General features: G+C 32.9%; 1 protein-coding gene across 1 annotated transcript in view; it reads left to right on the top strand.

Moving 5' to 3' along the window:
- The first annotated feature begins 701 nt into the window (after positions 1-701).
- The window catches only part of LOC142334386 (putative ATP-dependent RNA helicase DDX23), an 85,428-nt gene continuing 68,573 nt past the window's right edge, over positions 702-17,556 (top strand). The window contains exons 1-3 of the mRNA XM_075382369.1: positions 702-779; positions 5,619-5,885; positions 6,830-6,986. Coding sequence (XP_075238484.1) covers positions 5,641-5,885; positions 6,830-6,986 — 402 coding nt within the window. The 5' untranslated portion in view covers positions 702-779; positions 5,619-5,640. The remainder of the gene's footprint in view (positions 780-5,618; positions 5,886-6,829; positions 6,987-17,556) is intronic.

The raw sequence follows: 17,556 nt of genomic DNA, 5'->3' as shown, positions 1-17,556 counted from the left end.
CTCTCTTGAACTGCTCAGTACCATAAGCTGTGTTTCAAAATTTCAATTACTAATACATATTAATTATATATGATGGATTAATATCCAAAAGCGCTCGGACATAATAATAAAAATAGTTGGTAAGTGGAAATTATTATATAATTAATTTACCAACACGCCATGATTAATAATAAAATTCATTACCGATGCACTTCTTTTATTTTATTACTTGTTTTTTCTTTTTCATTACTTTTCATAATTTAAACATTATAGTTAGCATGCTATCTTACTATTCAATCAAAATACTTCAAGCTCTAGAATCCAAGCTGGTGATGTTACCTAAACGTACTTTATACCAGATTGGTAGACTGCTGGTCACATATAAACCTAAAGATTTTATATTGTTAATGACCAGTCAACAATAAAAAATCTACGATTAAATTTAAAGATGATATTGTTACTATTCTCCCTGAGAAATTTAGATTACCAACTGAATGATTTGGTCTTACGTACCTCATCAGGAAAAATATTCCTGAATAAAGTATAACTTTTAGTTTTCATTTTAATTACTTATTCAGTATATACATGAATTGAAAAATTGAAGGGGTACGGTCTGAAATAGTATAAAAAATTAAAAGAAAGGCAAAAGATAGAAGAGGTAAATGAACGAGCTATCGATTATCGATATTATATGATAAGTGAAGTCGATTTGTCGTCGCTGTAAGCAGTTTAGTTAAATTTGGTTCGATTATTACGTTCACCGTACGAACATTTGTTTTCAGTTGGAACCAGCTTTAAGTGTAAGTTATGTTTGCTTTTTAGCCTTGTTATTTGTTAAATCTTTATTTATATATATATAAAATCTAATATAAAACTTACGTAATCTTTTTTTTTTTACTTTCAATACTTTGAAAGTGTTGTTTCTATCGTATAACTATTTTCTGTAGGTTATGTTTGTGTTTTACCAAAACACTTAAAAATCTGTAATATTGATTGAATTGTATTTAAATTCAGTTTATCGCTTTAGTTTTATATCATTATGTTTGAAGCTTTGTTTAATTTAAGGTTTTAGTAAAAATGAATTCAACAATGAAGAGAAGAATCCATTTTGTTCTTTGTTTTTTATCATTCTTTCAATTTTTTTGTTGTCAAATCCCTGTTTGGATATCTAAACTATAGTTTCATCGTCATTATAATGTGCAATCAATATATTCATTTTATAACTATTTATATACTCTTAACCTTGGTAATTCTCTACACATTTCTTTTTTGTTACTTTTAAAAGGTTTTATTGTTTTAATATATGCTATTTCCACCCAATTATCAGTTGTATGCATTACTTTATCTACCCCATAACTCATGGTTCTTCAAAACTGTTATGTTTAAAAAAATGTTTCAGCTGCTAATTTCAGCAAATGAGTATATGATGAGATTGATTTTAAGATAATTGTTACTGTATTGTGACATTTTATTGTTGATTTTAATTTAATTAACAATAATTTAAATTAGAAAAAAATTGTGTTGTCGCTTTGAGCTGTCTCTGCCCTCAACAGAACAGAATTTCACACTATATGTAGACAGTGTTGTTATGCAATGTGGTACCGTAATTTGTTCCAAAAATCTGTTTTTATTGTAATTATTACTAAATTGCAATATAGTATTATGATGTTTATCAACACAGTGTAATTTAGGAGGTAAATTATGTAAAACAACAACATTTGTGTTACATTCTTTTAATTAAATTTAATCATTAAACTGATATTACAAACTATAAATAATTTTCAGTAATTATTTATATAATCCTTTATATTATTTACAAATAGTATACATTTAATTTATATTAATCAGTATTCATAAATTTATATTTCCTTTGTTAAACATTGCCATCTTTTAAAACATGGTATGCTTGTAGCAAAAGTAAAATAGATACTGTAAATTTATTTATGAAAAGTGTTCAATAAAAATCATATTACTCATGAAAATAAGGTAAAAGTAATTGATGTTTCAGCTATTTATTAATGTTATTTAACTGAAATATTCATATAATGATTGTCTAATGAGAGTCAGTTTGTGGTGTAAGATATAACAAACATTCACATAACAAGGGTACTGTAAGTTTTTATACTTATATAAAACATAAAAGGAATTTCTTTCTTTATCTTTTGAGCAACTATTAAGCTGATCTTTGTTCACTGTTCAGAACCTTATTTTGTCCTAAGTGATTAGCTGTATAAAATTCTTATCATCCCAGCTTCTGTTCCTTAAATTTTACCTCCTTTGATACGCTTTCATTGATGATGTATAAATAAATAATAATGTATTATTGCAAGTAAATAGTAAATGAAATATTTTTTATAGGTCCACCAAATACTGAGATTTAGTTCTTTAGTTCTGTATGAAGGGTCATCACCAGATTTGACCAGAGTATAGACTCTCAAAAACCCCAGATCTCCTTTCTTAGGATAGTAAGATTAAAATCTGTCTTAACACAAGGAAAGAACTTAAGGGTTTTAAGGAATTCAGGCCACCTTCACCCCTTGCCTCTTCTTTTTCACAAAAAAAGTGATATTGAAACTTTACTTTTTTACAAAAAAAGTATAAGTACTTTTACATATCTTAGTGGTTTAGAATTAAAGACACTGTAGATCCCTTAGTCTCCTTAAATAAGATGTTAAAAAACAGTAACATTCAAACCATTTTTTTAAGTATGGATTATACTTTCAGCATAAATAAAATAGTTAATTATATAAATGAATGACAATAGTCCTTGTCTTTTCATTGTTTACCCATTTAGCTCTTCTTCTTAGACTGTTCTTCAGATACAATTCTGTTTCCACACACACTTAAAAATTCAAGTGACACCTCCCTTGGACCTGACAACATTCATCTTAGTATACTATCACACCTTCCTGATTCAGAGCTACAACACCTATTGTGTATTTATAATAGTCTATTCTCCTCACCAGTTTTTCCTTCACTCCGGTCCGAAGCCATTGTCATACCAGTACTTAAACTTGGTCTTTTATCTTCAGAACAGTGTGGTTTCCGACAAAGACGATCATCCGTTAACCATTTAGTGTCATTGAAAACAACCATTCAAAGCACTTTCCTACTATGCCAGCGCCTCCTCACTATCTTCTTTTATATCAGAAAGATGTTCGACACGGCCTGGCGATGTGGTATTCTATATACCCTCAAAGAATGGGGAGTCAAGGGCAACATGCTTGCTTTTATCAGAGGTTTCTAAAATGACCGAATTTTCTGTGTTCATGTTGGAGATTCTCTATTGGGTAGCATCATCTTAGAGAATGGAGTACCTCAAGGAAGTGCCATCTTATTTTTTATAGCCATCAACTAAAAAAAGAAAAAAAAAAAAAAAAAAAAAAAAAAAAAACTATGGGAGCCTTCCATTTCACAAGTTTTTCTCAAACTTATTACAGTTAAGTAGAGATGTCTCTCCTGATGTCAAAGTTTTTAGGTTTATTTTTGGATAGCCACTTTACTTGGGTCAAACACATCAAAGAATTAAAAACAAAATGTTCCAAACTTTCAGATATGATGCGAGTTCTTAGCAACACCAATTGGGGAGCCGATCGATCATATATCATATGTTTTTATTATTCCTTAGCTCATTCCCATTTAGATTATGTTTGTGTCGCCTACTCTTCAGCGCATCATACCATGCTTAAAATGCTGGATGCTGTACATCATACTTTCCTTCAGCTTGCTGCAGATGCATGTAAATTAAGCCCTGTCACAAGCTTACTTGTTGACTGCGGTGAGCATCACTTTGGGATAGATGGAACCAGCGTTTAGCATCTTATTTTGTCCAACTCAAAGGACAGCCAAATCACCTGGCTTTTGACTCAGTCCTTGGGAATCCTAATTTACAATGATATAAGGACCATCCATGTTGTACTGCACCTGTAGGTATTCATACCCAACATCTACTGCACCTTATGAATGTTGACACACCCATTTTCCCAATATATCTGTGCTCATATCCTCCATGGGGAATCAACCTTATAAATTTTATGTTTGACCTTACGATATACAGTAAAGAATCAACACCATCTACTGTCTTCCAACAAATATTTCACTATATTCTCTCCTAGATAAACCCAGATGCAGTAGTATACACTCCAAGCTTTAGAGGATTTTTACTCTAGACATCCTTTGGTCACAGAAATCTATAACGCAATCGCTGAGTTGAAATCATTGCAACGCACAAGTGAGTTTTTGCTGGATTCCTAGCCATGTGGGAATTCCAGGTAATGAATGTGCGGATTACGCTGCTAAAGATGCATGAAATCAACCTCCTTTCACCACTCATGTTGCTGCTTCTGACTATTAATTGTATAAAACAGTCTCTTCAAGCAAAATGGCAAGGTGACTGGATGGCTACCGTTGATAAAAAACACCGACATATTAAAGATTCTGTGTTGCCATGGGACTCCTCATGCAGAAAAACTCATCGTGAGGAAGTAGTCCTCTGTCGATTGCAGTTAGGACATGGAGTCACACATGGGTACCTCATCTTAGCAGAAACACACCACTATGCATATGATGCAATTGCTGCTTGACTGTGAATATACTTATACATACTGTGAATATACATACTTGTGAATTGCATATGTTATGCGGCATTGCATTATAAATTTAAATTGCAGAAAACATTCATCAAATTCTGGGCAATAGTAAGGAAAGACAATAGTCCCAAACATCTTACAAACATGACATTACTGTCTTATTGAAGTATGAATTAATTTTATTCTTGGCGACTGACTATTATGAACATAACAGTTTAATTTAAAAACGATTATTGATTTAAATTTAAATTAAAATCTTTTAGAAAATCCTTGAATATGAAGTTACAGCTCCGAAAGTACTGGGATTTACACTTTTTAAGTTGTTGATAAGTGGAAATTTAATTTGTACAATAATAAGGAAGATTTAGAATGGGTGTTGCTATTTTTACAAAGTATTATATTTTACACAAAATTTAAAATTGTAATATACATTTTTGTTGTAGTGTTGAAGAGTTATTTTAATGTGTTTGGTTTTCTTTTCATTTAATTATTTTTATTTGTTATCCAAGAAGGGACTCATATCACCTCAGAAAAAAGGCAGCTATAAAGATAATGTAACTGAAAGTTTTGTTTTTTTTGCTTTTTATGGTTTTTAAAGTTTTATGCTTTTTTCAAAGCATATTCTTGCATTACTTGTTACCTAATGCCAGTATCAGTTGAAGCAATCTTTCCAGTGCTGACAAATACCTACACCTAAGTTTTTTAGGTTTTGTGTATTTAGCTCAGATTTCATACATTAATCAATACCAACTGTCTTCTGCTCATGTAGGATCACCTTTTTATCCTTGGAATATTGAATGAGTGCTTAACTGCTATTAATCACATACATTAAATCTGTAACAATTCTAGATAGGATACTTGGTAAAAAATTTTGCTCAGTCTTCAAGCATCCTATTGCTTCATCACTGCTTGTTGTAGAATTTTTGGAATATTATAATAATTATTATTTTTAATGACATAATAGATTTTACATTTATTATAATAAATTATTTACATATTTTCAGGTTTATTTTATAAGAATATGTATTACTTTAAATTATATTTTTTCAGGAATTTTTTTCCTTATTTAATTATGGGAAATGATAAGAAAGGTGGAAGACGCAGTCGAAGTCGAGAAAGGGACAGAGATAGAGATAGAGAAAGGAGAGATAGAGAGAGAGACCGGGACAGAGAACGAGATAGGAGAAGATCTCGGAGTCGTTCGAAAGAGAGGAGGAAAGATCATAAGAAAGATAAAGCAAGATCTAGGAGTAGGAGTCGAGAAAGGGATAGAGAAAGAGAAAAAGATAGACATAAGGATAAAAAAGGATCTCCTCAGTAAGTTTTTATTCACGTATCAGTAATGTAAATTGCACTCCTGTGTATAATTTATAAAATTATATAAATTCCATAAATTAAATCCTTTTTGTGATTTTATATTTTTAAGCATTATGTTACGGTTTTTTTTTGTGTAAAAATCAAATATTTTAAATATATCAAAATAATTAATTTTAGAATTTTTTCTGCAATTTGTACAGTGATTCTCTGTTTGCTGACTTTGATTACATTAATTAGGATTTTGAATGTAAATTTAAAGTAACATTTCTACTATAGAATTCCTGTAAGAAAGCTTGAACTATGAATAGAGGGAGGGGTAATTAGAGGTGGTTAAGTGTTTTATTAACAATAAAAAGAAGATAACTGTACTAGTTGTGTTACTGTTACTGTAAATACTGTTGTGACTCTGTGAATATCAGATTTGACTTTCACCTGTTCTAATCATTATTCATTGTTATGAACAATTAGTCATTAATAAAGAAAAAAACTGCCTACAGAATGTGTTATGCATCGCTGAAATTTTGATCATTTTCATTTAAATCTTATTTAACCAATAAAATGAGTTAGGAGACTTGAATAAAATTAAAAATTTTAATTTAATAAATTCAATGGCTATGGTATAAAATACCTTTCTTACTAATACACATTATGCATACAATCACAATATACATTATTGAATCCATAAGAGTAAACCTCTTATGTGGTGGCAACAGAAATTTAAAGGCTGTTTTGGGTTATATAGTGAAGACATTGTATATGAGCATTTCAGTTCATTATACATAGGTATTTGTTTGTAGAATAATGAATTTGATTTTAATAATGCCAAAGAAATAGGTGATGTAATAGCTTGTTTTATTATGTAGCATTAGATTTTTTTTTTTTTTTTTTTGATATGCCTATTTCATTATGAAATAGAAAACCTATTTCATTATGTTTTGTTTAAGGCGAGAAAAAACTCCTGAACTAAAAAAAGAGGAAGAAAGTACTGTTAAAAATGAAGAAGTAATTGAAGAAGAACCTGAAAAACCTACAAAAAAAGAGCCATTGTCACTGGAGGAATTACTGGCAAAAAAACAAGCAGAAGAAGCAGCTCGTAGTAAAGTAAGTCTATTTTTTATTTATTTTTGAAGGCATTCAGAAATTATATTAAAAATGTTTCATTTTAACAAAAAATTATAGTAAAAAAAAATAGGAATTACTTTTTTTCATTATTAGAACTTTAAATACAATGGAGTCATTTAATACAAGTTATTTAAATTATTTTGAACAATACAATTATTTTTTTTTTGTCTTCAGTCATTTGACTGGTTTGATGCAGCTCTGAAAGATTCCCTATCTAGTGCTAGTCGTTTCATTTCAGTATACCCTCCACATCCTACATCCCCAACAATTTGTTTTACATATTCCAAACGTGGCCTGCCTACACAATTTTTCCCTTCTACCTGTCCTTCCAATATTAAAGCGACTATTCCAGGATACCTTAGTATGTGGCCTATAAGTCTGTTTCTTCTTTTAACTATATTTTCCAAATGCTTCTTTCTTCATCTATTTGCCGCCATACCTCTTCATTTGTCACTTTATCCACCCATCTGATTTTTAACATTCTCCTATAGCACTACATTTCAAAAGCTTCTAATCTTTTCTTCTCAGATACTCCGATCGTCCAAGTTTCACTTCCATATAAAGCGACACTCCAAACATACACTTTCAAAAATCTTTTCCTGACATTTAAATTAAATTTTGATGTAAAAAAATTATATTTCTTACTGAAGGCTCGTTTAGCTTGTGCTATTCGGCATTTTATATCGCTCCTGCTTCGTCCATCTTTAGTAATTCTACTTCCCAAATAACAAAATTCTTCTACCTCCATAATCTTTTCTCCTCCTATTTTCACATTCAGTGGTCCATCTTTGTTATTTCTACTACATTTCATTACTTTTGTTTTGTTCTTGTTTATTTTCAAGCGATAGTTCTTCCGTAGGACTTCATCTATGCCGTTCATTGTTTCTTCTAAATCCTTTTTACTCTCGGCTAGAATTACTATATCATCAGCAAATCGTAGCATCTTTATCTTTTCACCTTGTACTGTTACTCCGAATCTAGATTGTTCTTTAACATTATTAACTGCTAGTTCCATGTAAAGATTAAAAAGTAACGGCGATAGGGAACATCCTTGTCGGACTCCCTTTCTTATTACGGCTTCTTTCTTATGTTCTTCAATTGTTACTGTTGCTTTGCTGTTTGGTTCCTGTACATGTTAGCAATTGTTCTATCTCTGTATTTGAACCCTATTTTTTTAAAATGCTGAACATTTTATTCCAGTCTACGTTATCGAATGCCTTTTCAAGGTCTATAAACGCCAAGTATGTTGGTTTGTTTTTCTTTAATCTTCCTTCTACTATTAATCTGAGGCCTAAAATTGCTTCCCGTGTCCCTATACTTTTCCTGAAACCAAATTGGTCTTCTCCTAACACTTCTTCCACTCTCCTCTCAATTCTTCTGTATAGAATTCTAGTTAAGATTTTTGATGTATGACTAGTTAAACTAATTGTTCTGTATTCTTCACATTTATCTGCCCCTGCTTTCTTTGGTATCATTAGTATAACACTTTTTTTGAAGTCTGATGGAAATTCCCCTTTTTCATAAATATTACACACCAGTTTGTATAATCTATCAATTGCTTCCTCACCTGCACTGCGCAGTAATTCTACAGGTATTCCGTCTATTCCAGGAGCCTTTCTGCCATTTAAATCTTTTAATGCTCTCTTAAATTCAGATCTCAGTATTGTTTCTCCCATTTCATCCTCCTCAACTTCCTCTTCTTCCTCTATAACACCATTTTCTAATTCATTTCCTCCGTATAACTCTTCAATATATTCCACCCATCTATCGACTTTACCTTTCGTATTATATATTGGTGTACCATCTTTGTTTAACACATTATTAGAGTTTAATTTATGTACCCCAAAATTTTCCTTAACTTTCCTGTATGCTCCGTCTATTTTAAGAATGTTCATTTCTCTTTCCACTTCTGAACACTTTTCTTTAATCCACTCTTCTTTCGCCAGTTTGCACTTCCTGTTTATAGCATTTCTTAATTGCCGATAGTTCCTTTTACTTTCTTCATCACTAGCATTCTTATATTTTCTACGTTCATCCATCAGCTGCAATATATCGTCTGAAACCCAAGGTTTTCTACTAGTTCTCTTTATTCCGCCTAAGTTTGCTTCTGCTGATTTAAGAATTTCCTTTTTAACATTCTCCCATTCTTCTTCTACATTTTCTACCTTATCTTTTTTACTCAGACCTCTTGCGATGTCCTCCTCAAAAATCTCCTCTTCCTCAAGCTTCTCTAAATTCCACCGATTCATCTGACACCTTTTCTTCAGGTTTTTAAACCCCAATCTACATTTCATTATCACCAAATTATGGTCGCTATCAATGTCTGCTCCAGGGTAAGTTTTGCAGTCAACGAGTTGATTTCTAAATCTTTGCTTAACCATGATATAATCTATCTGATACCTTGCAGTATTGCCTGGCTTTTTCCAAGTGTATATTCTTCTATTATGATTTTTAAATTGGGTGTTGGCAATTACTAAATTATACTTCGTGCAAAACTCTATAAGTCGGTCCCCTCTTTCATTCCTTTTGCCCAGCCCGTATTCACCCACTATATTTCCTTCCTTGCCTTTTCCAATGCTTGCATTCCAATCTCCAACTATTATTAAATTTTCATCTCCTTTTATGTGTTTAATTGCTTCATCAATCTCTTCGTATACACACTACCTCATCATCATCATGGGCGCTTGTAGGCATATAGACGTTAACAATCGTTGTCGGTTTAAAATGCTATATGCGTCTTGAAATACTCCACTCTCCTCCCTATCTTCTTGTTCATCACGAAACCTACTCCTGCCTGCCCATTATTTGACGCTGAGTTAATTACTCTAAAGTCACCTGCCCAAAAGTCGCCTTCCTCTTCCCACCGAACCTCACTAATTCGTACTATATCCACCTTTACCCTATGCATTTCCGTTTTTAAATTTTCTACCCTACCAACCTTTTTTAAGCTTCTAACATTCCACGCTCCAACTCGTAGAATGTTATTTTTTACTTTTCTGGTGACCCCTTCCTTAGTAGTCCCCACCCGGAGATCCGAACGGGGGACTATTTTACCTCTGGAATATTTTACCAAGGAAGGCGCCTCCATTGTTAAGTGAAAATGCAGAGAGCCACATTTTCTTGGAAAAAAAAACAGCTGTAGTTTTCCATTGCTTTCAGCTGCGCAGTACTCAGAGGACTGAGTGATGTTGATATGGCCGTTTAAGTCATTGTGACTCACGCCCCTAACAACTACTGAAAGAGCTGCTGCCCTCTTTCAGGAATCATTCCTTAGTCTGGCTCTCAACAGATACCTCTCCGATATGGTTGCACCTTCGGTCCAGCTACTCTGTATCCCTGAGCACTCAAGCCCCCTCACCAACGGCAAGGTCTCATGATTCATAGAGGAGGATACAATTATTAGATAATACATAATTCATGATGCATGATTATGTATCGAATATATAGAGAAATTTAAATCTTGTTTACTTTAAAACTGTGCATCCATAAAGTCATACAACTCAAAACAGAAGCCAATTCTCTACACTAGTAAGTTTATTGTTACAGAGTTCCTGAGGAGGCAGATATTTTGATGAGACTATACCAGACAAGTTCAAAATGAATTGATCATACAATTGTCATTCCTCTGTCTGTCAGTAGTTTTACAGTAGTACAACCAGCATGTCGTTTTCACAATCGTATTGTATATTTGTTTAACGTGAACATTACATTAACATTAATCACCTGGCTTATTAATCATAAAATTAATTACATTAAAGGTTTAATTAAAAACATTCTGAATGCCAAATTTGTTTTTGATTAATTTTTCCTTAGTCTAGTACCAAATGGCTATTTTTTTATTGAGTTCCAGATTTCAAGCTGATTGTAAATATAATGATCATCAGTCAGTGTTATATGATGCCAGTTTGAACATCATTTATCAGTTACATTCTCCAGAATAGTTACTTAGGAAACATTGTGTCAAAGTTCACAGAAACATTAACTGTAGAATGTTATTCAGAAATTGTTAAAAATTCTGTAGCCTTGCTTGAAACTGAGGATTGAATCTTGGTTACAACTACATACCTCACTGCCAATTTGACTGTGAAGTTGTTACATGAATTTTTCAGTGACCATGTTATTTCCCATGGATTACGATTTCCAATGCCCCTGGATCAAATTTTAATTTTGGGGTCATCTGAAAGGTACTGTTTTCAACAATAGACTGTACGTTTTAGACAGCAACTCTTAAGCAAGTTTCACTGAGTATGAAGAAATGAGTTTGAAGCCTGCACCAACACTTAGAATAAACATTTTGAATATTTATTCTATTATGTGAGTGGGGAAAAAAATAAAAATATAATCTGCCTAGCTTTCTGTATCATGTAATTAAATAAGTATTGTTTTACACATGGCTTACATGATTTTATAAACAATCCATATGGTAATATAAAATAAGGAAGTATATTCATAATTTATAGCACAGGATGATAACAGAATTTTAATATCCAATTATATTGTTTCATTTCTTAAGGAGTTCTTATAACATGGGAAGGTTAAGTTTCAATTGGGATTTAAAAAAAGTCAGTCAGAGTATTTCAAAACTATACTTACAATAAAGAAAAATTGGTGTGTTTTAAATATAGTTGTTGTCACCAAGGAAGAAATAGTCTGTATATAGATGCACAACCAACAGCTCAGACCATGCTTGAAACACTCTTTGGAAATCCCATTCTTCAAGCATATCAGTTTACATCTGTGATTTATGCCCATATCATCAAAGTACCAAAACCTTTCACCTTTGAATTCTATCTTTAGGAATAAAAAGAAATCACAATTAAATGTTAAATTTGATGAGTACAAGACACGAGAGATTCATAATTATATTGATGTAGTAGTGGAAAAACTTTCATATGAACCGCAGGTGTGTACTTATAATTAAGCTCCTGATTTCTCTTGGACCGCAGTCTGTTTTTAATACCATATGACCTGCCTCAGAATGTAACATATGAAAAATGGCAAAGTGTAAAATTCAAGCCTATAATCTGTTGCAGAGTTCTGTTACAGTATCTTCCTCGGGGTTGAGTTCTCGGGTATATAATTCAATGAATCTAAAAATAAAAACCAACAAGGTAATGCTGATCTCTCATCATTCTACAATGAAGTTCTTCCTCTGTTGAAACATAAATACCATCTTCATTAATTATTGTAAGCCTGCTGTATTTCTGTTGTATGTATTGTTGATCTTCCAAGTTTAATATCGAATTTGAATCTTATTTTCTGTTCCAAGTTTTGAATTTCATCCTAAAAGCAAAAACATGCAAGTGTATGTGTTAACAAAATTTCATAAAGAGTTGTGTAGATAAAAATGCTGTTTATAGTTCATACTCAAGATGATTATGTTTGCTCCTGATGGACATTCAGCATATTTGCTTTCTCTAATTTGGAACTCGGATGAGCAGCTTAACTGACAAACACAGTTGTTACATATTAGGTCTTATGAATGGAATGAAAAAATGTAAATGTAAATTAAATTAAGTCCTGCATATAGACTACCAAAAGTTTATATTTTTTTCAAAAAATGTTAAACAAGTGAGCATGTCTGTGCAGCGATGCACTTTTGTGTTTGAGTAATCAATTTGAGAAGCACCTAACACAAAATGTTATTGTCAGTCTCATTGATTTCTTGTTGAATGTTCCTTCTGTTCATCAGTTGTATGACAATTTATTTCATAAACTTTATCCTTCAAATAGTCACAAAGGAAAAAATTTCATACTGAGAAACAGAGAGACAGTTGATTCTTCCATAAAAGCTGCAACAATGTGTGGTAATGAATCATTTGATATGTGACACATTGCTCCATGTTGTTGGAAGAAGCTGTGCTTTTTTTCATGATCTGTTAACTGAATGTGCAGAATTCTTTGAAAATTATAGGATATACTTATGTATTGACAGTCCATTCAAAAAATATTGGCCCTACTATACAATTATCAGAAACAGCATTCCATACACTAATTTTCTCATCGTGAAGTAGATGCTGAAAAAAAGTAACACCTCTAGATAAATGAAACCTAGCCTTTTCATACTTGAAATAAAAGCATCAAACGTCTATCTGTCCATCAACAATGCTTTTGAGAAGCAGGTCACAATAACTAATTTGTTTCACAGTTGTTACACGATACAGTTTCAAATTAAAAATGAAGAATTGTGCTCATCTTTTAACCAAATCTTATATACTACTCCCAGTACTCTGCCAGTACTGAGATACTGGCATTCATAACTTTTTTCTGAATATTTGCTTCTTGAAAAAAATCCATAGCTTCCACTATAGCAACCTTTTCCTTAATCAAATAAGGTGCTTTTAGAAAACACAACTGCAAAGAACAAAACTGTACTTCACTAAACCACAATCAGTTTTTAACTGACAGTAGACAAGAATAGTAACATATAAAATCAATACTGGTGCTAGTAGTAGCAGCATTAAAAGAGATATTCACATAACTACAATTTCATCCAGCTCGGTTTGGCTTTTAAGTTGTTCATACAGTAGTACAGTATCGGAATGTTTTGATTGAACCTATCTAATCATGAAATTTAATAGCATCAAGAAATCAAACCAAGTAATACTTTAGTCCTAGGTGTACGAAATGATTGTTTTTGAAGATTCTTGTTATATTTGCAGAGATGATGTGAAATTACTATTGTGTAGTGTGGAGATTGGGGTCTCACAATCAATTTCTTTAAATGAAAATTTGATGCTTTAATAAAACTTCTATTATGTCTTGAGGATTGTTGAGACAAGCAAAATACCTGGTTGTCAAATTAGGTAGAAAACTGACTTGCAATCTACATTCTAGATGAATCCATGTGCAAGGAAAATATGGTGTTTGGTATCGTTCGCATGTTTGTTGCGTGCTGATGTATGTTGATGTGTGAGTGTGAGGTAGTGGGGATTCTTTTGTGCATAGTTTCAGTGCGTGGTGAGATATTGTGAAAGATGGATGTGTGTGCCGTCTTAAGCATTCATAGTGTTAAAATGTTACAATATCATGAATATTTAAATGTTACATAGTATTATATTGTCTTAGTATTCATTACAATAAAAATGTTATACAGTCCACTATTGTGTGTGTTCATTTAGTGAAAAAACAAAACATTTTTTGGCCCTCCGGGCCGGATATCTGAAACAGTGAATATAGTGAAATCATAATTATCCAGAGTGAGCACGGTCAAGGAGCAAATCATTACGTGTTTTTTTATTCAAGTCATAACAACAAGACGTGGGTTCGCGTTGTCTGTCGTCTGTCGATGCGTAATCGGCTGTAGTAATGTGATTGGTATGCAGACTTGGAGATGGCGTGCAGGCTTATCAGTTAGCAGTCGGAGAGATAAGTAGCTAATTATAAGTTGTTTTCATCACCAATTTATTTATTATACCATGTTATCATTTTAATTCTTACTTTATATTCATTTTCGCATTCTATTTAATTCACATTCCTGATTGTTTTCTTTCCTGGTTAGTATAGTGTGCGTAAAAAATAAAAAATGTCAAATCTGGTGCAATTAAAAAGGGATCGTGGAACACTCAAGGCCAAGGTCACTTTTTTTGTTAACAAGGCCAACAAAAAGGAATTAGGGCAATTACAATTAAGATTTGATATATTTAAAAACGTGTTGCAAGACTTCGAGATTATTCAAACAAAAATTGAATCCCTTGATTCAGAAGGTGCTGAACAGGAACGGGAGAATTTAGAAAACAGATATTTCAGATTAGTTGAAGATGTTCAATTGTTTATAGATCAAAATTCAGTTAAATTGAGTACACAATCTTTTAGTGAATGTGTGCAGGCATAATGCCTGGTAAAACTGCCTCCAATTAACCTTCCAATTTTCCATGGTCAATACGATGAGTGGGCCTCTTTTTCAAGTACGTTTTCATCAGTTATTGATGAAAATGTTTTACTCTCAGAGGTGCAAAAATTTCAGTATCTTAAATCTGCATTAAAAGGTGAAGCATCATCGATACTTTTAGCTTTAGAAGGGACATCGGACAATTATAAAATAGCGTGGGAGCTTTTAAAATCCAGATACGAAAACAAACGATACTTAGTCAATAAACACATGAAAGCTTTGTTTAACCAAGAAACAATTGAGAAAGCGACTGCAAATAGTATTTGACACCTAATAGATAATACCCAAAAACATATTAGGGCACTTCAAGGTTTAGGCCAACCCATTAAGCACTGGGATACTGTAATGATTCATTTAATGACTAAACAGCTAGACAATACAACTTTTTGTGAGTGGGAGGCATCAAATAGAAGCAATGAGATTCCTACATTAGCTGAGTTAATAAATTTTTTGGAACAAAAATGTCAGGTGTTAGGAGCAATGGAAGATAGAACCATAGTGAAACGTTCTCAGATTACGCCTAGTTTCAATCATGGTAGATTTAAGTCATCAAATAAGAATAAAGATTTATCAGTTAATTATGTATCCTCTTTAAACAAATGTGCATTGTGTGAAAAATTCCATCCTATTTATTCGTGTGAAGTTCTTATCTTTATCAGCGTCAGCTAGGGAAAAAGAGGTGAAAAGATTGAAACTGTGTTTCAATTGTTTATCAAGCAAGCATAGGAGTACTGAATGCACTTCTAGTTGCTGTAAGACCTGTGGGAAAAAGCACAACACTTTATTGCACTTTCCGCAGTCACAGATACTTGGTAAGGTAAAAATGTCAGGTAACCACTCAAGTGGCGATATACAAGGGGGTGAGGCAACCAATGACAAGGTTCAGCCTACAATTGTGGCTCATTGGAATTCAAAACAAGTAAATTCTTGCTGTGCTATTATCCACAGCAGCAGTGGGAGTTGTTGACAAACAAGGTGCTCCTCATTTATGTAGAGTTCTTTTAGATTCAGGGAGCCAAAACAATTTTATTAGTGAAAAATTGGTAAAAATATTAGGGTTGACACAGAGTAGGAGTAATATTGCAGTAAGTGGCATGGCTTGTTCTACCACACAAATGACACAGTGTACTCAATGTAAAATTAAATCGCGGGTAACTCCTTTTTCAACAACTATTGATTGCATAGTTTTAAAATCAATAACACAACCAATTCCAGTATTTTCAATTGTTAAAAATGAGATTAAAATTCCATCAAATTTGCAATTAGCCGACCCATAATTTCATAAGTCATCTGACATTGATCTCCTTATTGGAGCAGAACATTTCTTCAATCTATTATGTGATGAAAGAATCAAACCGACTGGAACAGCATTAGTATTTCAAAATACCGTGTTCGGGTGGATCCTGTCAGGAAAGATCAAGGCAAATCAGGTGGCTGGTGCAGCAGTATGTTGTAATCTGTCTGTTGAAGAAAGAGTTGATAAACAGTTGCAACAATTTTGGAAGGTAGAAGAGATTGATCACACTGTCAATCGTTCACGATCAAATGCTGAAATTGAATGTGAAAACCATTTTGTGAGAACAGTCAGTCGTGATGCAGATGGCAGATTTGTTGTAAGCTTGCCAATTGAAACTCCAGAAAAGTTAAGCAACTCTCGAGAAACAGCAGTGCGTCGATTGAAAGCTTTAGAACGACGATTCAATCATAATGTTGAACTAAAGAAAAAATATAGTGAATTCATGAAGGATTATGTGAAGTTAGGTCCTATGAGATTGTTGTCTGAAGGTGCAGAAAATCAACAGCTCGTTTCGTCATTTTATTTACCCCCCATCACGCTGTAATAAATGAACCGAGTTCAACCACCAAACTCCGCGTTGTTTTCGATGGAAGCTGCAAGACTTCAAGTGGAGTCTCATTAAACGACATCTTGTTGGTGGGACCAACAGTGCAGGATGAATTATTTGACATATTACTGAGATTCAGGAAGCATCAATTTGTCTTCACATCCGGCATAGAGAAAATGTATCGGCAGATAAGTGAGTGAAAATGATGTTGATTTTCAAAGAATTGTGTGGTGAGTAGATTCAAATGAACCGATACAAACGTATCAACTAATGACCGTCACATATGGAACAGCAGCGGCTCCATATTTGGCAACCAGGTGCTTACAACAATTGGTAACAATTGAAAAGAGAAAATATCCAAGGGCATCACAAGTCCTTCAATCTGATTTTTATGTGGATGATCTGCTCTCAGGTGCGGATTCAGTAGAAGAGGCAAGAAGGATTCAAGATAGAACTTATCACAATGCTACAAGGTGCAGGATTTCATTTAAGGAAATGGTGTGGAAATCATCCACAACTGTTAGATAATATACCCGAGAAGCATAAACAACAGCATTGCATTGGTCCATGGGCAGATGAATCTCAGCCTATTAAGATGTTAGGTGTCATGTGGGATGCAAAAGGTGACAATTTCATGTGCGATTAATCATCAATCATCAGCGATTAATTACCAAAAGAAATGTGCTTGGAAGAATAGCTTCGTTGTTTGATCCATTGGGGCTGTTAGCACCAGTAATACTGAAGGCAAAGGCTTTCATGCAGCGACTTTGGGAGCTGAAGGTTGGATGGGATGATCCACTATCAGATCAACTGC

The sequence above is a fragment of the Lycorma delicatula genome, chromosome 1 (genome assembly GCF_047948215.1).
Source record: "Lycorma delicatula isolate Av1 chromosome 1, ASM4794821v1, whole genome shotgun sequence".
Lineage (NCBI taxonomy): Eukaryota > Metazoa > Arthropoda > Insecta > Hemiptera > Fulgoridae > Lycorma > Lycorma delicatula.
Note: the sequence above shows the minus strand (reverse complement) of the source record. Positions and strands in the feature narration are given on the sequence as shown.